Source organism: Pelodiscus sinensis, unplaced genomic scaffold, assembly GCF_049634645.1.
Source record: "Pelodiscus sinensis isolate JC-2024 unplaced genomic scaffold, ASM4963464v1 ctg190, whole genome shotgun sequence".
NCBI lineage: Eukaryota > Metazoa > Chordata > Testudines > Trionychidae > Pelodiscus > Pelodiscus sinensis.
In genome coordinates this window covers 1-20,228 of record NW_027465820.1, presented here as the reverse complement: position 1 = coordinate 20,228, position 20,228 = coordinate 1, and the positions used below count along the sequence as shown (strand labels likewise).

The following is a 20,228-nucleotide window of genomic DNA, read 5'->3' as shown; positions in this document are numbered from 1 at the left end:
ACCATGCCAGCTGGTCCTGGGGTACATTCCCAGGGGGACGGGGAGTCTAAACAAAGGGCTCCCATCTGGGGCGGGGGGGGGGGGGCAATCGGGCTTTGTCTTTAACTGGCCTTTGAAATGGCCTCCCTCCCCCCACTTGAAGAGACCTGGCAGCAACTGCCCAAAGCTGCAGGCCCAGCCTGCGTAACCGCTGAGGGGAAGAATTGGCACCTGCCGCCTCACTTGCTCGAGCGCTTGCTTCTGAGCAAGCCCAGTGGGGTGGGGGAGCCAGCACTGTGCCCCTCCCTTTCATTGAGAAGGGGGTGGACTCCATGGGAGCTTACAGAGTAGGCTGCATTCACCTGGGGGGCTGCGTGCCTGGTGCAGAGCGGAGCTGGCTGAGCATCTGTGTTGCTCTGTGGGGGAGGAGGCGGTTACCCCGACTGTGCCTGGGCTGGGCCAGACCAGAGGCTGGGGGGCGCCTCAGAGGGCGGGGGGGGGGGGGCAGTGACTTGATCTGCACGCTAGGGGACAGCTGCAAGGGGCCCTGTGTGGTCCAACCCGCTTCTCTTGAGGGGTTTGGTCACGTCCTCTCCCAGCATGGAGCTGTAACTGACGCAGGGAAGGCCTGCCTCCTCCAGGCCTTCCTGCCGATTGGCGTCACAGCTGGTTTGGGGCGGCAGAGGCTGGGCCCTGCTCTGCTGGATGCTGCCCAGATGTGCAACAAGCCGGCCTCGCCGCTGCTGCTGTTCCCCCCCGTGTCCCAGAGGCGCCCCCCAGGCCGGCGGCAGGGCAGAAAGCCGGCTTGTCCTGTGTTCCCTTCTGGAGCGTGGCTTGCTGCATGGACACCTGTCTGCTGCTTTGTGCAGGGCGGGCCAGTCCACACCCCTCTCAAACAAAGGCAGGGCCCGCTGGAGGCAGTCAGCAGGTATGGCTGATACACCCCCCGCCTCCACCTTTATCTGGAGAGCCTGCTCCGCCGGCCGCTGACTGGCTGGCCTTTCCCAAGACAGGAAGCCGCCAGAAACGGATGTTTGAAAGCAGCCAGGCAGAGAGGAGGTGAAACCGCGTCCCTGGCTCTCCACGGAGGGCGAGCGGTGCTCTGGACAGGACCCAGAGGGACCCTTTCTGGGTTTGCCTGCACGGGAACCAGCAGGGTTACGTCCGGAGTCTGCACACGGGCGAGGCGGGCTGGCCAGCTGCAGTCGCTCCCAGCACCAGGTACAGCGGGACCTAAGGAAAGCACAGGGGCTGCTCCCATTCTGGGAGGCTGGCTGCTCTGTAGGGCTGTGCAGGGGTGGGGCGGGAGTCCCTGCCCCTCTGCCCCAGGCCCCCGCTCTCACATGGGGCTAGCACGGAGGAAATGGGTTGGGAGTTCTGCTCCGTGCGGCTGCTCTGAGACCCCTTAGCGCAGCGCGACCTGGGCGGGGAGCCACGGCTCCTGTGGCCTTCTCAGCAGCCCATCTCCGTCCTGGCTCCACGCAGCCGGGGTAGGGCCCGGCCCCAAGCAGAGCGGGACCAGGGCAGGGTTGCAAGCGGCCCGGGCACAGTAGTTCCTGCGGCTCTGCCCCGACACCAGCCCCAAACCGGCAGTACGCGGGCTGGCCCTCTGAGCGCTGCGGGTGAGGCAGGGCTGAGTGTGGAGACCCAGGCTAGGCTGTGGAACGGTGCCTAGGGGATTTGGGCACTAGACTGGAGACTAGGGCTGCCAGGTGTCCGGTTTCTGTCCGGTAAAAAGGTTCAGAAAGTACCAGACATGAGCAATGTGCACTGTCGGGATTTTCTGGTTTTCCGGCTGGGCGCCAGATAGAAGCCTGGCGGGGGAGGGAGGAGTGGATGGGACTCCCCGTCCCCCCCCCCCAGCTTCTGCATGCAACCAGAGGGAGCCCCAGGCTGGGGGGCGGGGCGCGCGCGGCGTGGGAGCAGTGACGCCGAGGGGGGAGCCCCGTCCCTGCCTGGGCGGTCCCAGGGCGCTGCGGCGCCGAGGTCCAGGAGAGGAGCCCGCGGGCGCTTTGTGGGTGCATCTAGGCGCCTTCCAGGGGCTCTCGGCCAAAACTGCTTCTTCCTGCTGGGACACCCACAGACCTGGCTATGGGGGAGTCACCTTCCTGCCCGCGGTTGCCCCCCCGCCCTGCCATGGTGCTGCCCCGGGTCTGCCTCTCTGCGTTGGGGGCAGGCTGTGCTGCCTCCCCGTTGTTCCCAGCGTGGTGGCTCTTGGTGGCAGCCGCAGGACATGTGGTCGGTATTTTGTGGGAGACCATCTGGCAACCCGACTGCACAGACCTGCTCTTGCCTTGGGGGCTGCTGCAGGGCTAAGCCTTGACTGGGCACGTCCCGCGTTTCTTCCACTGCTGCCCAGCTGCTGCGTGCGGGTGGCGCTTGTCCTCGCTCTGGTCTGTCCGCCCCAGGGCCCTTCGTGTTACAAGGAGCCGGGCCCCATGGCGAACACGCTAGTGGGCCCCCGTGTAGTGGCTACGGGCCCCTCCCGAGCGCGGGCCGGGGGCGGTGCTAGTGCAGCCCCGGACGGAGCCGGAGGCATCTCTCACTTGGCTCGCACCCCTCTGCAGGACTGTCTGTGCCGCCACACAGCGCCCTCCGCCCACGTCCCAGCGAGCGGCCAGTGTCCTCAGAGAGCAGAAACGCCGCAGGGAGCAGGGCAAATTCCCACAGGTGAGCCACACGCTGCAGCCCTGCGTCCAGTCCAGGCACGTGGAGCAGGTGGCTGAGGGGCTCTGGATCCCGAGGGCAAGGCTGCCCTGTGGAACGAGGACGGTTGAGGGCCTTGCTGCACGGTCACTGTCTGCTTTTCCAAAGGAGAAAACGGAACCATCCCCCCACCCTGGTAAAGGCGACTGAGAACAGCACCTCCCGTCCCAGGGAGCGCGGGGAAGAAGCCGGCGTTTGTTGCTTAATTGTACCCTACTTCTACACCAGTGGATCAGGATTTGCCTTTGGAGAAATGACGTAGCAGCCGCCCAGTTACACACGGCCCCTCCTGCTCCAGTCTGGAAGTCAGGGGCTGGATTCCGTGTCTGAGCACTAGATACACCTGGAAAGGAAACGCCCCTTTCTGCTTCCGTGGCTGTGCAAATGGAGTCAGCTCCTCCGGCCTGCCTGGCCTTGTGCCTAAAGCTGCCCCCCCCAGCAGAGCCTGCCCTCCCCTGGGGTCACACAAGGGCTGTGCACGACTAGCTTAGGCTTCTCGGGTAGCTGAGTCACCACTCGCCCCCCAGACTCTGTTCCAGCAGGGGAGCAGGAGCCAGGGGGGCAGCTGGCTTAAAGGCCGGTTGCCCTGCGCGTCTCTGCGGTGCGAGGTGAGGAGGGCAGGGGAAGCAGAGCTGCAGCGATCCCAGAGCCTGCGTGAGCTGGGGCTGCTTTGTCCTGGCTAGCCCCGCCCCCCGGAGGTAGCCCCGCCCCCCCCGGAGCTAACCCCGCTGTGGCAAAGGCCCCGCTGCCTGTGTGCCCAGCTCCTACTCCACCCAAACTGCAGAGCCGCGGGGGGGCAGTGACCCCTCTGGACCAGCCGATGGGCATTCCAGTGGCTACGCGGGGAGGCGATTAACCCCTGCTGACCATCCCCCTGCTGGGCTGCCGCCAGTCTGGGGTGAGATCCAGGCCAAAGCCACGAGCTCCCACGTCCCCATCCACAGCACGGCTCACAGCCTCCCCGTGCACCCCCTTTCCTGGGCCTAGCGCCCAAGGGACTGCTGGGAAACGTAGTCCCCTGCCTGCTCCAGGGCCAGCTGTCTAGGCAGGGGGCCTGCCAAGGACCTGCAGCGCCCAGGGTCCCCTGGGCTCCTCATCACGCCCTGCAGGCTCCCACTGCACAGCGGGGATGGGGGGGATGCCTGGCCCCTGGGAAGGATGCTTCCCTGCTGGAGCGCCCCCGTGTGGATCTGGCTCCAGCCTGAGAGCAGAGTCCGAAGGCGACCGCCTGTTGCGGGCTATCCTGCCTTTGGCTTTCAGCTCCCCTCTGCGCCGGGAGGCTGGCGGGTGGCTTCCCCGCACCTCACAGGGCATGTGGCGCCGCTAGCCGGCAGCCCAGCAAGCCGAGCCCTGGGGTAACACCTCCACCAGAGCGGGAGGGGCATGCTGGGCCCCCGGACTGCGGAAGGGCAGCGAGCCAGTAGCCCTCGCAGGTCAGGCGAGTCCATGGCACCGCTCCCCACGTACGAGCCCAAGCAACGGCGCTTGCTCCCAACCCCCGCGGGCTCGTTCTTTGCTCCCTACGAGTTGGGGTGAATGAGACTGAAGTGGCAAGTAAGCCACCCAGAGCGTCTGGGGAGGGGGCTGGCTCAGGTGCAGCCGGGCAGCGTTTCTCTGTCCTATGTCTGACCGTGGCCCCGTGGCTGAGCTAACCGGGCCAGGTCACACGCTCAGCCACGAGAGGGGCTGTCATGTTTGCCAGGGGCTCTTTCCACCTGGGGAGGCTTCCTCAGCACGGGCAAGACCAAGATTTTCAGAGAAGTGGCCTAGCAGCCTGTGTGCACGGATGGTGGGGCCTGAGAGGGACTTGATTTCCAGCAAGGCCTGGAAACCCCCTTGGGAAACCCAATCTCAAGGCAGACTCCACTTGCGCCAGTTGCTAACTCAGCCGGGAGGCTTCCTGGGACCCAGAGTCACAAGGGGCCACGACAGGAGGGGGTGTCTTTCACACTAAACAAAACCAGCCTGCTGTAATAGTGGGGAGGGTTCTGCCTGCGCCCCCTTGCGTCCAAGGAGCTGGGCTGGAGGGAGCCTTTGGGCGTATTTAGCTCGGTTTTGCTCTAGCCAGGGAGCCGCTGCAGAAGCAGGCTTGCTTGCACCACGGTCGTCGTTACGTCGTTTTGCTTTCCTGCGTTTGAGCGCCGTTGTTTTGCCAGGCCCACGACCGTGCGTTCAGACGCAGCCTTCCGGGGGCGGGTCTCCCATGGTGCACAGCAGCATGTGGCTGCCTTCCCGCCGTGAGGCACTGCATTGTGGGACGGGGCACTGAGGAGCAGCTGAACTGCCTCCGGCAGGGGCGGGGGGGGGAGGGGGTGATGGGCCGGGTCTGGGCACAGCTGAGGGTGTCCGCTCAGGGCGAATTGCTCAAATCCAGGGCTCTTTACAGCCCCCAGACTAGTGACCTCTCCACACAGGCCACAAACCAGTCCCACAGAGCGCTTCAGCTGCCTGCCTGAAGCCTGACGAGCAAAACCCCTCCGACACCCCAGCAATATCCGTGCCCCAGATGGCCCCGGGCCTCATACACAGGTGGGGGGTCCTAGCACCCAATCCCACCTACCCCGAACAAGTCCTGTCCGGTCCCAAGAAACCAGCCACAGATCCCCGGTCAATTTACCCTCTGGACCTTACCCACAAATCACGCTGGGCCAATCCTTTAGCATCTAACAACTAAAGGTTTATTACTACAAGAAAGAAAAGCCTGAGAGTACGGTTGCTAAAGTATCATACGTTACATGCACCGAATCTCCCAGTTCTCGATGCAGGCTCTAGCAGAGATGTTATAGCTGCTGGCTTAAAAGTCCTTGGTGCACATCCTATGCCAGGATGGGTCCACAGTTCTTCCCGGCTCGTGATTCCCTGCGAGGCCGCATGTGGGGTCAGGAGCAGATCTGGAGACCACATGGAGTCCACCACATGGCATATTTAACCCTCCTTCCTGGTTTCTTCAGGCTGGCTAGAGTCACATGGCCAGTGGCCAGGTGTGTCTTTGGCCTCCAGAGACCCGTGTCCCCTGGAGACTTGCTCGTCAGCATGGCCATAGGCCAACATTCCTAACCCATTACTCAAGCCCATTCAGAAAGACTTCCAGTCTCCATAGCGAGTACAGATCCTAACTCCACCCCAGATCTATGAAGAGCAGATACAGAATCAGAAGAAAGTAGCTTTTGTTTGACCCCTCCCATGGCCCCTTTGTACCACTTTTGGGGCGAACACCCCCCATGGGTGCCGCAGTGACCCGGCTGCTCCCCTCACAATCCAGTAACGTGACAGGGGTCACCCGTTTAGACGGAAATGGCCGAAGGTTGCCACAGTGCAGCTGGTCCTGAGAGCTTTCCGCGGGCCTGGACCCAACGGGCAGCTCCAGAGCGCGGCGAACCCTGCGACAGCTGCTGGGCCGGGGCCCAAGGCCTTGCCAGCGTAAGGCCTTTGATCCAGTAGTTTGCAAACCCAGGAACCCACTGAGACGGCACCGGTGGGCACAGCTGGGTTCAGAGCCGGGGCCTGATGCTGGCTCCCGACACACCTGAGGCCGCGTAGGGTCTGTCTGCCCTGGGCCAGCCTGCAGTGCCCACTCCGCTCCCGGAGCACCCTGCATGCTCCAGGCTCACAGCCCGGCTCTGAATGTGCTGTGTTGGACTGATCTCGGCACAGCTCGCCCCGGGGTGGGGTCCCAAAGCAGCGCGCCGGCTCTGGCACGGGACAGCTGGGAGTCGGACACGCGTGGTCTATGCCCAGTTCCGACAGAATTACCGGGCGTTCTTGAGCGAGTCACGCCATTGCTCCGTGCCTCAGTTTCCCTGGGATACAATGGGGATTGTACTCTGGGTTGCTAATCTCATGCTCTTCAGTGACATTCCTTCCTAAAAGATGCATTCCTTCTCTGCCGGGTGCTTTGAAGGCACCAATCTCAAATCTCACCTTTCAGAGGCATGATTTAGCCCGTTACAAAAGACAAAACTCAGCTCAATAGAGGTCTCTAATCGCAGCGGATGGGCTCTGAGCCAGGTGACTGCCCTTGTCACCTGCCATGGGCGTGTTACAGAGCAGCCACACCATCGCACTGCAGCCGCCTCGGCCCTGCCAGCCCCTCCCTGGCAGACAGCTGCGGAACAGGCCGTGCCTGGATTCACCCCCACACACCAGGGACACCCCTTTGGGCCCGCTGCTAGGAATGCTGCTCCCAGATTTCCTGGGAGAGCTTTTAGGAAAACTCCTCAATGTATGTGAAACCAAGGCAGCAGCTGAGTCTGACGCTTTGTGAGTAGGAACCTAAGAGCGGCCAGTCGGGAGCCCCCGCTAGCCCAGTGCTAACCAGGCAGCCAAACGCGCTGGGCTGTGCCACGGCAGAGCAGGAGGGGAAGGCAGCCACTCCCTGGGCGCGCCCCCTGCACGTCTACTAGCAGGACCAGAAAGCGAGGCAGCCAGGCCTTGATCTCTCCAGCTTCGTGGGCCTGCCTGGCTGCCTCGCCCCGCTGCGCCGGCAACTCACGGCTGGCTGATTTGATCCTACCCAGCAGGGTGCATGAAAGATCGAGATGCAGCGGGGAAGGATCAAGGCCAATGACCACGCCAGCCTGCTAGGTGACGACCAGAATCCCAAAGGGCTTTCTTACGGGAGTCTGATCCAGGAGCCTGCCGAAGCCTCAGAGGTAGGCAGAGAGCTGGGGAGAGGGGGCCAGTCCCTGCCCCGGCGAGAAGTTCCTACTGCCGGAGGGTGGGGGAGGAAGGCAGCCAGTGTGGGAGGCAGGGAGGGAGCCGGTGTGGGAGGGAGAGAGGAAGGGAGGGAAGGAGCCGGTGCAGGAGGGAGGGAGGGAGGAAAGGAGCTGGTGAGGGAGGCAGGGAGCTGGTGTGTGAGGGAGGAAGGGAGCCAGTGTGGGAGGGAGAGAGGAAGGGAGGGAAGGAGCCAGTGTGGGAAGGAGGGAGCCGGTGTGGGAGGCAGGGAGCCAGTGTGGGAGGGAGAGAGGAAGGGAGAGAAGGAGCTGGTGCGGGAGGGAGAGAGGGAGGGAGGAAAGGAGCTGGTGTGGGAGGCAGGGAAGGAGCTGGTGTGGGAGGCAGGGAGGGAGCCGGTGTGGGAGGCAGGGAGGCAGTGTGGGAGGGAGAGAGGAAGGGAGGGAAGGAGCCAGTGAGGGAGGCAGGGAGGGAGCCGGTGTGGGAGGCAGGGAGCCGGTGTGGGAGGCAGGGAGCCAGTGTGGGAGGGAGAGAGGGAGGGAGGAAAGGAGCTGGTGTGGGAGGCAGGGAAGGAGCTGGTGTGGGAGGCAGGGAGGGAGCCGGTGTGGGAGGCAGGGAGGCAGTGTGGGAGGGAGAGAGGAAGGGAGGGAAGGAGCCAGTGAGGGAGGCAGGGAAGGAGCTGGTGTGGGAGGCAGGGAGGCAGTGTGGGAGGGAGAGAGGAAGGGAGGGAAGGAGCCAGTGAGGGAGGCAGGGAGGGAGCCGGTGTGGGAGGCAGGGAGCCGGTGTGGGAGGCAGGGAGCCAGTGTGGGAGGGAGAGAGGAAGGGAGGGAAGGAGCCGGTGCGGGAGGGAGGGAGGAAAGGAGCGAGGGAGGGAGGGAGGGAGGAAAGGAGCCGGTGTGGGAAGGAGGGAGCCGGTGTGGGAGGCAGGGAGCTGGTGTGGGAGGGAGGGAGGGAGCCAGTGTGGGAGGGAGAGAGGAAGGGAGGGAAGGAGCCGGTGTGAGAGGCAGGGAAGGAGCCTGGCTGGCGGGTGCCTGTGGGCCCATCCTGGCTGTCCCAGCATGCACTGCGCCTGAGTGGCCAGCGCTCCCCCGCCCGAGGAAGTGGGCTTGCCCACAGAAGCTGAGGATACGATCTGTGAGCCGTCCCGCTGCTTGTACCGTCAGACTGGCACGGCTCCCCGGCTCGTCCCGCCGATGCCCGCGTGCTCCCTGCCCGTGCGGAGCTGGCGCTGGCGCTGCCGAGCGGGGAGCCGTCCGGACGGCCGCCCTGGCCACGCCACAGCCCACGTGCGCAGCCTCTTCCCGCGGGCCGGCCCCTGACCTCCCTCGGGGCAGGACTCCTCAGTCCAAGGGCGGCGGCGCGTGAAAGGCCGGGAGGTAGCGGGTCCTGGAATCGCGCTGATGCCGGCAGCGTCCCTTTGCCGGCTCCTGGCCGTGTGCGGCAGGGCGCCGCCGCCAGCCAGAGCCCCGACCAGTTCCGTGGCTTTCTCTAGTGGCGCGAACCAAGCCACGTGGCCCCCGCCACCCGGAGCAACGGCAACGTCTTCCGTGATGGACACACCAGGATAGGTGAGCCCCGCGCGGAGAGGGGCTGCTCGGGGCCGGCGGGTGGCCCCAGAGGGGTGGGTCTATTTCAAGCAGGAAGCCTGCGAGTGTGGGGGAGTCCCCAGCCTTGCCCACCCTTGGGTCGGGCCGGCCTTGCCGCCCAGGCACAGCCCAATGGCTCTGCTGGTTTGTGGTGGGATGCTGGCCCTCCCGGCTGCAGGACGACCCCGCCCAGCACGCCTGTTCTGGAAAGGGCCTCAGCCCCTGCCTGCTCCTCCCCGCCTGGGTCCTGGCCCGGTGACAGGGCTGGGCCCGGGGCCAGAGAAGCGGCTGAGGCGAGAGGTGTGTGAGCAGGGCGCTGTTCCCGAGCCGCGCCCCGTCCCTCGCAGTGTCCAGGGGACGCGCTCGCAGCCTGGCTCCTCTCGCCCAGACTTCGTGCTGGCCTGGGAAGCAGACCCCCAGGAGCGGGAGGGGCAGAATGAAGAGGCCGGTGCTGAGCGCGAGGGGCCCCGGCAGAAGAGAGCTGTCGACAGCCACAGGATTTGGCGGAAGAAGTTTCTGAACAAGCTCCAGGCTGCTGGGATCTGTATTGAAAAGGTAGCTGGGTCCTTTCTGGGTCCCACGCAGGCCCCTGCCCTGCCCGGAGGAGAGTGGCTCTTGCATTGGTTCCGGATGCTCCCCCTCTGCCCAGTAACCCCCACCCGGACGTGTAGGGCACCCTCTCTGGAAAGGGGAGCCCAGCGGCCTGGCTGGCTGCAAATAGCAGCAGAGACGCTCTGAGCCCCCGGTTCCAGCCCCGCGCTCCCTTAGCCCCGGCGTGGGAGCTCCGGGGTTGCAGGGACGGCCCCGCGCTCCCTTAGCCCCGGCGTGGGAGCTCCGGGGTTGCAGGGACGGCCCCGCGCTCCCTTAGCCCCGGCGTGGGAGCTCCGGGGTTCCAGGGACGGCCCCGCGCTCCCTTAGCCCCGGCGTGGGAGCTCCGGGGTTGCAGGGACGGCCCCGCGCTCCCTTAGCCCCGGCGTGGGAGCTCCGGGGTTGCAGGGACGGCCCCGCGCTCCCTTAGCCCCGGCGTGGGAGCTGTGGGGTTGCAGGGATGGCCCCGCGCTCCCTTAGCCCCGGCGTGGGAGCTGTGGGCCCTGCAGCCGGGGTTGGGTTTGCTTTGCCGTGCGCCCGGCCAGGGCGAGATCCGCTGGGTCAGCCAGCCGAGGCTCGGGCCCTGAGGCCGGGGCGGAGGCCAGGGGTGGCTCATGTACGTCCCCTCTCCCCTCCCAGCACGTGGCGCGGGGCGAGAAGAGGGTGGTGCACTTCGCGCTGCTGCACGCCCCCTGGGACCTGCTGTGCTACTACGCTGAGGAGCTCCGGCTCAGGGTGCCCCTGCAGGTGAGGCCTCTCCCCGACTCCGGCCCCCTGCTCCCATGTGCCGGGGGGTCTCAGCACTGGCGCCGCGTGGCGCCCGGGGGCTGGGCGGGGGTCTGAGGGGGGAGACCCGACTGGGGGAGCCGGGTGCGCAGGCTCAGCAGCTCCCCTCTCCCACCGCCTGCCCGTGTCCCTCTGCTCGTGCCCAGGCGCTGCCCAATCAGGCGTCCAACTGGTCGGAGCGAGTGGCGAGGAGGCTGCGGGTCCCCAACCCGCTGCGGGAGGAGGTGCCCCGCCTGCCCCAGGACTTCTACACCTGCCAGTTCAAGGCCAACAAGTTACCCTGGTAAGAGCCCAGGGCCGGGCTGCACCCGCCTGCATCAGCCCCCCCCGCCAGAGCGGGGGGCCAGTCCCCGGGCGGCCCAGTGGGGCCTGCACAGTCGCCGGCCTGGGAGCCCGGGTCTCGCCGCGGGTGGGGGTGGCCCCTGGCACCAGCGTGTCGGGGGCTGGGGCTGGGCTAATGCAATTGCAGGGGGGCTGCACGGGGGCTCTGTGGGGATGGTGGGAGGAGCGCTTAGAGGGGGTCACGTGACACCCTTCACTTCCAGCCATGTGTTCATCTTGACCCCGGAAGTACTACCCCAGGGGCGGGACTTCCTGTGGCAGGTGGGCGGGGCCTAAGAGGTCAGGGGCGGGGTTAGTAGTTTCGGGGGGCGTGGCTATGGTGTCCCTATTTTTGATTCAGAAAATATGGTGCCCATAGGCGGGGGCTGCAGCTCGGGGCGGGGGGACAGGGCAGGGGCTGCAGCTCGGGGCAGGGGGACAGGGTGGGGGCTGCAGCTCGGGGTGGGGGGGACGGGGCGGGGGCTGCAGCTCGGGGGCGGGGGGACGGGGCGGGGGCTGCAGCTCGGGGCGGGGGGACGGGGCGGGGGCTGCAGCTCGGGGCGGGGCGGCCGTGGGCTGGGGCAGGGGCAGCACGTGGCCTGTTCCCATGGCAGGTGTGGGCGTGTGGTTGCAGGTTCCTCGGGAGCGACGCGCACGACACCTTCTTCAGCAGCACGCAGCGGCACAGCGTCGTGAGTCGCAGCCCGGCCCTTGCTCTCGTGGCAGCGCACGGGGACGGGCCCTGCGGGGCGAGGAGAGGGGGTGCAGAGGCCCCGTTGGATCTGAGGGGGCAGGGCTCGTGGCCGCTCATGGTTCCAGTCACTGGCCACTTGCAGGAATACACGTGTACCAATGCGGAGCCGCGGCTGCGTGTAGCGCGGGACATTTCGATCAGTGAGCACTGCAGCCCTGGGGACCCGCGCTAGAGCTCGGGGTGGCTGCCGGTACCTGCGGCTGCGGCTCTAGCGTCTGGACGCGCAGGGCCCCAGCTGGGCGGACCCAAATGAGGGCTGTGAGGTCCTGCGCACAGCGGCAGGGCTGCTGCGATGGCACCTTCCCGGGGAAAGCAGCTAGAGACCAGCGTGTGAAAGAGAACATGGCGCCGTAAGACACCAGCCATTCTTGGGGTCTCTTTCCTGGCTGCCTTCTCCTCTGGTGTGACCTTGGGCTCAGGGGCCTCATGCAGGTGTTTTTCCAATACGGCTCCCCCACGTGTGCCGCTTTGTAGCGGAGAAAGGCCTGGCGGGCGTGTTTCAAACAGTGGTTCTTCTTGTTTGTTAACAACGGAAATGTGCAGCCTGTTAAGTCCGGTCTTCTCTGGGCTCAGGCTTTTTGGGACCCTGGAGGAGATGCCCTGTCAGGCTTTTGCTCATTCATAGGCAGTGTGGGGTTGTGAATTTTTAATAAAGACGACTTTTCTCCCAAGTGTTCCTTGGCAATTGGAGTGAAATGTATTTCGGCACATGCCACGTTCACCAGGCTGACTGGAGACCAGCCCTTCTTTCAGCTGCTCCGGGTTAGCAGGTGGGAAGGGAAGGGAAGGCTGCAGTGCCCGTGGAGTCAGGCTTGGCGTTGGGGGCGACAGCCAATCTCTGCACCTCCGTGTGTTTGAACCGGTTCCACCCAAGTTCTCCTCTTGCCTCCAGAAAGGCCTGGAGGGGGCTGCTGGCTGCGACCCTGAGGGCCCAGGTCTCTGCCGTCACGGGCTCGGTGTGGGACAGAGCTGATGGGGCTCGTGTCCCTGTGGTGAGAGACCGTCTCTTTGCTTCCAGCTGCATGAGATCCTGGCCACCACGCCCTACGGCCACGCCAGGGAGGGGCAGGTCGGGGTGGATCGGCTGCTGAGTGAGGGAGTCTTTGCCGCTGCGTTTCCCCTGCATGAGGTAAATGCGGAGTCGCTCGGGCCTCAGAAAACTCACCCTGCGCCTTTCCCAGAGAATGCAGGGTGACCGGGGGGGCTCCCCCAGCCTGCCAGCTGCTCTGCCTTCCCCAGCCTCAGTTCTCCCCCGCAGGGACCTTTTGCAGCCCCTGCCGAGGGGCTGGCCCCCGAGAGCCTGACGGAGCGCCAGCTCCTCTTCCAGTACTGGGCAAGGTGGGGGAAATGGAGCAGGTACCAGCCACTGGACCACATCCGCAGGTACTTTGGCGAGAAGATCGCACTCTACTTCGCCTGGCTGGGTGAGTATGATCCCCAGAGTCCGCTGCAGCCCGCCCCTCTCGAGAGCCTGCAGCCCTCACCCCTGCCTCCGCCCGGCTCCCATGCTCCCATAGCTGGGTGGGTCACAGGAGGGATCACGTGAGGGTTCCCTGCCCTGTTCCCTCCCTCTGGGGCACCTGGCATTGGCCACAGTGGGCAGACAGGATACCGGGCTGGAGGGGCCTTTGGTTGGACCCAGCCTGGCTGCTCTGATGTGGGAGGCAGGGTGGGACTCAGTGTGGGAGGGAAGGATCAGGTGTGGGAGGCAGGGAGGGAGCCGGTGTGGGAGGCAGGGTGGGACTCAGTGTGGGAGGGAGGATCCGGTGTGGGAGGCAGGGAGGGAGCCGGTGTGGGAGGGAGGGAGTCAGTGTGGGAGGCAGGGGAGGGAGGGAAGGAGCCGGTGTGGAATGGAGGGAGGGGAGCCAGTGTGGGAGGCAAGGAGGGAGCCGGTGTGGGAGGCAGGGAGGGAGCCGGTGTGGAAAGCAAGGTGGGAGCCGGTGGTGGGAGGCAGGGAGCCAGTGTGGGAGGCAGGGAGGGAGCCAGTGTGGGAGGGAGGGAGTCCGTGTGGGAGGGAGGGAGGGAGCCGGTGTGGGAGGGAGGGAGTCGGTGTGGGAGGCAGGGTGGGAGCCGGTGTGGGAGGCAGGGTGGGAGCCGGTGTGGGAGGGAGGGAGTCGGTGTGGGAGGCAGGGTGGGAGCCGGTGTGGGAGGGAGGGAGTCGGTGTGGGAGGCAGGGTGGGAGCCGGTGTGGGAGGCAGGGTGGGAGCAGGTGTGGAGGGAGGAGGGAGTCGGTGTGGGAGGCAGGGTGGGAGCCGGTGTGGGAGGCAGGGAGGGAGTCGGTGTGGGAGGCAGGGTGGGAGCCGGTGTGGGAGGGAGGGAGGGAGCCAGTGTGGGAGGGAGGGAGGGAGCCAGTGTGGGAGGCAGGGTGGGAGCCGGTGTGGGAGGGAGGGGAGTCGGTGTGGGAGGCAGGGTGGGAGCCGGTGTGGGAGGGAGGGAGTCGGTGTGGGAGGCAGGGTGGGAGCCGGTGTGGGAGGCAGGGGTGGGAGCCGGTGTGGGGAGGGAGGGAGTCGGTGTGGGAGGCAGGGAGGGAGTCGGTGTGGGAGGCAGGGTGGGAGCCGGTGTGGGAGGGAGGGAGGGAGCCAGTGTGGGAGGCAGGGAGGGAGCCGGTGTGGGAGGGAGGGACTCGGTGTGAGGAGGCAGGGTGGGAGCCGGTGTGGGAGGGAGGGAGTCGGTGTGGGAGGCAGGGTGGGAGCCGGTGTGGGAAGGAGGGAGTCGGTGTGGGAGGGAGGGAGTCGGTGTGGGAGGCAGGGTGGGAGCCGGTGTGTGGGAGGGAGGGAGTCGGTGTGGGAGGCAAGGTGGGAGCTGGTGTGGGAGGGAGGGAGTCGGTGTGGGAGGCAGGGTGGGAACCGGTGTGGGTGGGAGGGAGGGAGCGGTGTGGGAGGCAGGGTGGGAGCCGGTGTGGGAGGGAGGGAGTCAGTGTGGGAGGCAGGGAGGGAGCCGGTGTGGGAGGGAGGGAGTCGGTGTGGGAGACAGGGAGGGAGCCGGTGTGGGAGGGAGGGAGCCGGTGTGGGAGGGAGGGAGTCGGTGTGGGAGGCAGGGTGGGAGCCGGTGTGGGAGGGAGGGAGCCGGTGTGGGAGGCAGGGTGGGAGCTGGTGTGGGAGGGAGGAAGCCGGTGTGGGAGGCAGGGTGGGAGCCGGTGTGGGAGGGAGGGAGTCGGTGTGGGAGGCAGGGTGGGAGCCGGTGTGGGAGGCAGGGTGGGAGCCGGTGTGGGAGGCAGGGCCATAAGAAAAGGAGCAGAGCAGATACGAGTGGTTCCAACTAGGCGAGGCCTGTGGGGGCGCCACTTGCAGCCATTGGCCTGGCCATGCGCCCGGCCAGGCCCAGGGCAGCTGATCTCTGCCCGAGGCGTGGGGCTGGCAGCAGGAGACTGGCCCCTCCCCCCCACACAAAGGGTTTCTGCGCCCGGGGTGGGGGGGGGCTGGGGGAGGTGAGTGCCGCCGGGCGCCAGGGGCTGGACACGCGGGCGGCACCGCAGGGCCAGGCTCTGGGGCGGAACAGGCAGCGCTGCCTGGCCACGGGGAATCCCACCGCGCCCTGGTACCAGCCCGGCCCTCTCTGGAGCCACGTCCCGGGGGCCTGCGCCGCTGCCCCCCCTTGGCCCAGCCAGGCCTGGAGGGCGCCCCCGAGAGCCTGGGGCAGAGCGTGGTGGGGCGGCCGGCAGGGACCTCGCCCTGCAGCGGGGGTCGCTCTGGCCAGGCCCGGGGCTGCGGATGGGGGGCAGCTCCCAGCGAGGTCCCCTGGCTGCTGCTCTCGCCCCTCCCTTCAGGCTTCTACACCGGGGTGGCTCTTGCCGGCAGCGGTGGTGGGCAGCCTGGTCTTCCTTGCGGGCGTCTTCCTGATGCTGAGCGACGTCCCTACGTGAGTACCGGCCTCCCCTGCCCTGCCTGCCCCTCCCCTCCCTCTGCCCTGCCTGCCCCTCCCCTCCCCCTGCCCTGCCTGCCCCTCCCCTCCCTCTGCCTGCCCCTCCCCTCCCTCTGCCTGCCCCTCCCCTCCCCTCTGCCCTGCCTGCCCCTCCCCTCCCCCCCTGCCCCTGCCTGCCCCCTCCCCTCCCTCTGCCTGCCCCTCCCCTCCCCCCTGCCCTGCCTGCCCCTCCCCTCTCCCTCTGCCTGCCCCTCCCCTCCCCTCTGCCCTGCCTGCCCCTCCCCTCCCTCTGCCTGCCCCCTCCCCTCCCCCTGCCCTGCCTGCCCCTCCCCTCCCTCTGCCTGCCCCTCCCCTCCCCCTGCCCTGCCTGCCCCCTCCCCTCCCTCTGCCTGCCCCTCCCCTCCCCTCTGCCCTGCCTGCCCCTCCCCTCCCTCTGCCTGCCCCTCCCTCCCCCTGCCCTGCCTGCCCCTCCCCTCCCTCTGCCTGCCCCTCCCCCTCCCCTCTGCCCTGCCTGCCCCTCCCCTCTTCCTGCCCCTCCCCTCCCCTCCCCTCTGCTCTGCCTGCCCCTCCCCTCCCTCTGCCTGCCCCTCCCCTCCCCCTCTGCCCTGCCTGCCCCTCCCCTCTGCCTGCCCCTCCCCTCCCCTCTGCCCTGCCTGCCCCTCCCCTCTCCTCTGCCTGCCCCCTCCCCCCTCTGCCTGCCCCTCCCCTCTCCTCTGCCTGCCCCTCCCCTCTGCCCTGCCTGCCCCTCCCCTCTGCCTGCCCCTCCCCTCTCCTCTGCCTGCCCCTCCCCTCTGCCCTGCCTGCCCCTCCCCTCCCCTCTGCCTGCCCCTCCCCTCTCCTCTGCCTGCCCCTCCCCTCTGCCCTGCCTGCCCCTCCCCTCCCCTCTGCCTGCCCCCTCCCCTCTCCTCTGCCTGCCCCTCCTCTCTGCCCTGCCTGCCCCTCCCCTCCCCTCTGCCTGCCCCTCCCCTCCCCTCTGCCCTGCCTCTCTCCAGCAATTCCTGGCTGCCCCTCTCCTCTTGTGGTCTGTCCCCCTCAGGAGCCAACCTGGCTTCTCTCTGCCTGGAAGTGACCAACCCACCTCCCCCAACCCCACGCGGGAAGCGCTGCCAGGTCCCTCCAGTGGGGCAGCGGCTCTGTGCCGCCAGCCGGGCACCCCTAGAGCCAGGCCTCCCCCCGGGACCTGCGGGGCCCAGAGCTGCGGGCGGGGCGGGGCCCTGGGCTCTCCTGCGGGTCCTGACCTGCCCCCCTGCCCCGGCCAGGCAGGAGATCTGCCGGAGTGAGGGCGTGTACCTGATGTGCCCGCTCTGCGAGGAGTGTCCGCACTGGCAGCTCGCCAGCACCTGCAGCACCTTCCAGGTGAGGCTCGCGGCTCCGGGCGCAGGGAGACCCCAGGGACCGAGGGGCGACGGGAGGCGCCCGGCGTGGGGCGGCGCTGCTCTGAGTCTGGGCACCAAGCCCCCACCCCCACAGCTGCACCCCAGCGTGGTCCTCGGCGCGCCCGGCTGGGCCAGGGCTCTGCGCCCCGTGGACACGGCCTGCGCTGCCCCCCTGCCCCCCCGCCTGCGCCCGCCACCCCCCCCGCCCCCCCGCCTGCGCCCGCCCCCCGCCTGCGCCGCCCCCCCCGCCTGCGCCTGCCGCCCCCCGCCTGCGCCCGCCCCCCGCCTGCGTCGCCCCCCCCGCCCCCCCGCCTGCGCCCGCCCCCCTCGCCTGCGCCCGCCCCCCCTGCCCCCCCCGCCTGCGCCCGCCCCCCCGCCTACGCCCGCCCCCCCACCTGCGCCCGCCCTCCCCGCCTGCGCACCGCCCCCCGGCGCCTCACTCGCCCTGCGCTCGCCGCAGGCAGGGCGCCTCTTCGACCACGGGGGCACCGTCCTCTTCAGCATCTTCATGGCCCTGTGGGCGGCGGCGTTCCTGGAGTTCTGGAAGCGGACGAACGCCACGCTGGCGCATCGCTGGGACTGCTCCGACTTCGAGGCCATGGAGGTAAGGCCTGGCCCTCGCCCCGCCCGCCCGCCCCGCCAGCCAGGCCCGCTGCTGCCTTTCCCCTCTGCCCTAGGAGCGCCCGCGGCCTCAGTTCGCTGCCATGGCTCCCATGACCACGGAGAACCCCATCACTGGCGCCGAGGAGCCGTATTTTCCCAAGCGGCGCCGCGCAAACCGGATCATGGCTGGATCCATGGTCGTCATCATGATGGTGAGTCCCCGGGCTCCCTGGCCTCCTCCCCGCCCGGAGCAGGGGGTCCGCCCCGGCCCGGCGGCGCGCTGAGGTGCCGGCTTGTTGCAGCTTGCCGTGGTGGTGATGTTCCTGATCTCCATTATCCTCTACCGGGCCATTGTCAGCATCCTCGTGGCCACGTCCGGGAACTTCCTCTTCATGGCCTCGGTAAGCGGCCGCTCCCGCCAGCTCTGCCCTGGGCCTGAGCGGGCTCCGGCAAACCGGCTCCCTCCTGTCTAGGCGTCCCGCATCGCCAGCCTCACGGGCTCCGTGCTCAACCTCATCTTCATCCTCATCCTCTCCAAGATCTACATCGCGCTGGCCCATTTCCTCACCAAGTGGGGTAAGTGGGGGCGGCGCAGCCTCCTGGTGGGCCTAGCGCGGTCACACGGGCCGGCAGCCACGCCCCGCGGCACACGGCAGGAGGAGGGGGCGGGCAGACGAGAGGTTCCCATGTGTGCAGGTGTCGGGGGGGAGCGGATGGGCACGAGGCGGCTTTTCCCAGCGTTCGCGGGGGCCGTTCCTAGGCCCTGCTGGCCAGCGAGCGAGCGGAGGGAGTCGCCTCGGGGCGGCACGTCCAAAGTGGAAATGCTGGCGTGCGGCAGCCGGTGCCGGTGGCTTTCTGCAAGCCCAGGGCTGAGGCCGGGGGCAGCGTTGTGAGCACGGGGGCCGCCTGACTCACCAGAGAGGGCTGCAATTGCTGACGCTTTTTGGTTTTTATTGGCCCTTTAAAAAAGCAAATTCATTAGAATCGGGTTAGCACCTCATGTCTATGTACGTTATTGCCCTCTGCTGGGCAGAATCAGACCGGTACCAGTATGTGTCCTATGCTCTCTACTGCTGGCCGCTAATGGAGATTCTCCATCGCCTCAAGGAGCAGGGCTGTAGGTTTGTGCACAAGAGGAAGTGGGTTCTAGCCTGCTGCCACCGTCCTCGCCCAGCACTGAACTCCTAGGGGAGCCAGGGCTGTCGTTGGAGCCGACATCTTAAAAAACCAAAAAAAGCCTCCTAAAGGGAACCCGTCATCCCGGTCGGCTGGGGGCGGCTGTTGCCATGGTTGCGGGGACAGGCCCAGCGCTCAGACGGCCTGCGTGTTGCTTTGCCAGAGATGCACCGGACACAGACCAAGTACGACGACGCCTTCACCTTCAAGGTGTTTGTCTTCCAGTTTGTCAATTTCTACTCCTCGCCCATCTACATCGCCTTCTTCAAGGGCAGGTAGGGCACCTCTGGGCAGCAGCTGGCTCCCCCCGGCCAGCCCCACGCCTGGGCCCGGCCCTCCCAGCGCAACCCGGCCCAGCCCGGCCTGAGGCTCCTGGGTGGGGATGTGCAGATCCCTGGGCGCCTGGCAGGGAAGCTGCTGCACTGCTGCCATCTAGGGGCAAGGAGCAGCCCGGGAGGGAACAATTCGAGCCTGGGACCAGGCGCTAGAGCCCACCCGTCTCCAAACCAGCCCTCTGTGCCGCCAGGCAGTGTGTGTCGCAGAGCCGCACGGCCTGGCCCTCCCCCTCGGCCCTCCCCCCTTAACCCCCCGGCCCCTCCCCCCCTTAACCCCCTCGGCCCTCCCCGCGTGGGCCCCCTCGGCCCTCCCCGCGTGGGCCCCCTCGGCCCTCCCCCTCGGCCCTCCCCGCGTGGGCCCCCCTCGGCCCTCCCCCCCTTAACCCCCTCGGCCCTCCCCGCGTGGGCCCCCTCGGCCCTCCCCCCCTTAACCCCCTCGGCCCTCCCCCTCGGCCCTCCCCATGTGGGCCCCCTTGGCCCTCCCCCCCTTCACCCACTCGGCCCTCCCCCTCGGCCCCTCCCCGCGTGGGCCCCCCTCGGCCCTCCCCCCTTAACCGCCTCGGCCCTCCCCCTCGGCCCTCCCCGTGTGGGCCCCCCGGCCCTCCCCCCTTAACCCCCTCGGCCCTCCCCCCTTAACCCCCCTCGGCCCTCCCCCTCGGCCCTCCCCACGTGGGCCCCCCTCAGCCCTCCCCCCTTAACCCCCTTCGGCCCTCCCCCCTTAACCCCCTCGGCCCTCCCCCTCGGCCCCTCCCCACGTGGGCCCCCCTCAGCCCTCCCCCCCTTAACCCCCTCGGCCCTCCCCCCTTAACCCCCTCGGCCCTCCCCCTCGGCCCTCCCCACGTGGGCCCCCTCAGCCCTCCCCCCTTAACCCCCTTCGGCCCTCCCCCCCTTAACCCCCCTCGGCCCTCCCCCTCGGCCCTCCCCACGTGGGCCCCCTCAGCCCTCCCCCCTTAACCCCCTCGGCCTCCCCCCTTAACCCCCTCGGCCCTCCCCCTCGGCCCTCCCCACGTGGGCCCCCTCAGCCTCCCCCCTTAACCCCCTCGGCCTCCCCCCTCCCCCCCTTAACCGCCTCGGCCCTCCCCCTCGGCCCTCCCCGTGTGGGCCCCCCCGGCCCTCCCCCCTTAACCCCTTCGGCCCTCCCCCCTTAACCCCCTCGGCCCTCCCCCTCGGCCCTCCCCACGTGGGCCCCCCCGGCCCTCCCCCCTTAACCCCCTCGGCCCTCCCCCTTAACCACCCCGGCCCTCCCTCTCGGCCCTCCCCGCATGGGCCCCCTCGGCCCTCCCCATGTGGGCCCCCTCGGCCCTCCCCCGTTAACCCCCTCGGCCCGCCGCGCGTGGGCCCCCTTGGCCCTCCCCCCTCAGCCCCCTCGGCCCGAAGGGGGGGAAGGGTCTTGGGGGTCCAGGGCAGTGGCAGAGTGGGGGTGGGGGAAGGGTCGTGGCGGGGGGGCAGGACAGTGGCAGAGTGGGGGTGGGGGAAGGGTTGTGGC

The 20,228-nt window shown here is 68.3% G+C and overlaps 1 protein-coding gene across 1 annotated transcript; it reads left to right on the top strand.

Moving 5' to 3' along the window:
- The first annotated feature begins 665 nt into the window (after positions 1 to 665).
- On the top strand, positions 666 to 18,722 carry LOC102448222 (anoctamin-7). Its single transcript, XM_075914535.1, has 17 exons — positions 666 to 1,200; positions 2,547 to 2,649; positions 7,203 to 7,337; positions 8,849 to 8,924; positions 9,331 to 9,497; positions 10,170 to 10,277; positions 10,463 to 10,599; positions 11,272 to 11,329; positions 12,410 to 12,520; positions 12,650 to 12,824; positions 15,168 to 15,249; positions 16,512 to 16,608; positions 17,089 to 17,232; positions 17,306 to 17,443; positions 17,534 to 17,632; positions 17,705 to 17,807; positions 18,571 to 18,722. Exons 3-17 carry the CDS (start codon positions 7,224 to 7,226, stop codon positions 18,684 to 18,686), a joined length of 1,725 nt encoding a protein of 574 aa, XP_075770650.1. The 5' UTR covers positions 666 to 1,200; positions 2,547 to 2,649; positions 7,203 to 7,223; the 3' UTR covers positions 18,687 to 18,722.
- Positions 18,723 to 20,228: the final 1,506 nt, after the last annotated feature.

Excerpts from the sequence above, each read along its gene's own strand:
- LOC102448222 (XM_075914535.1), top strand. The coding sequence starts at position 7,224 with ATGCAGCGGGGAAGGATCAAGGCCAATGACCACGCCAGCCTGCTAGGT. Across the intron at positions 9,498-10,169 it reads CTGGGATCTGTATTGAAAAG|CACGTGGCGCGGGGCGAGAA; the intron begins GTAGCTGGGTCC and ends CTCCCCTCCCAG. Across the intron at positions 17,233-17,305 it reads CCGACTTCGAGGCCATGGAG|GAGCGCCCGCGGCCTCAGTT; the intron begins GTAAGGCCTGGC and ends CCTCTGCCCTAG.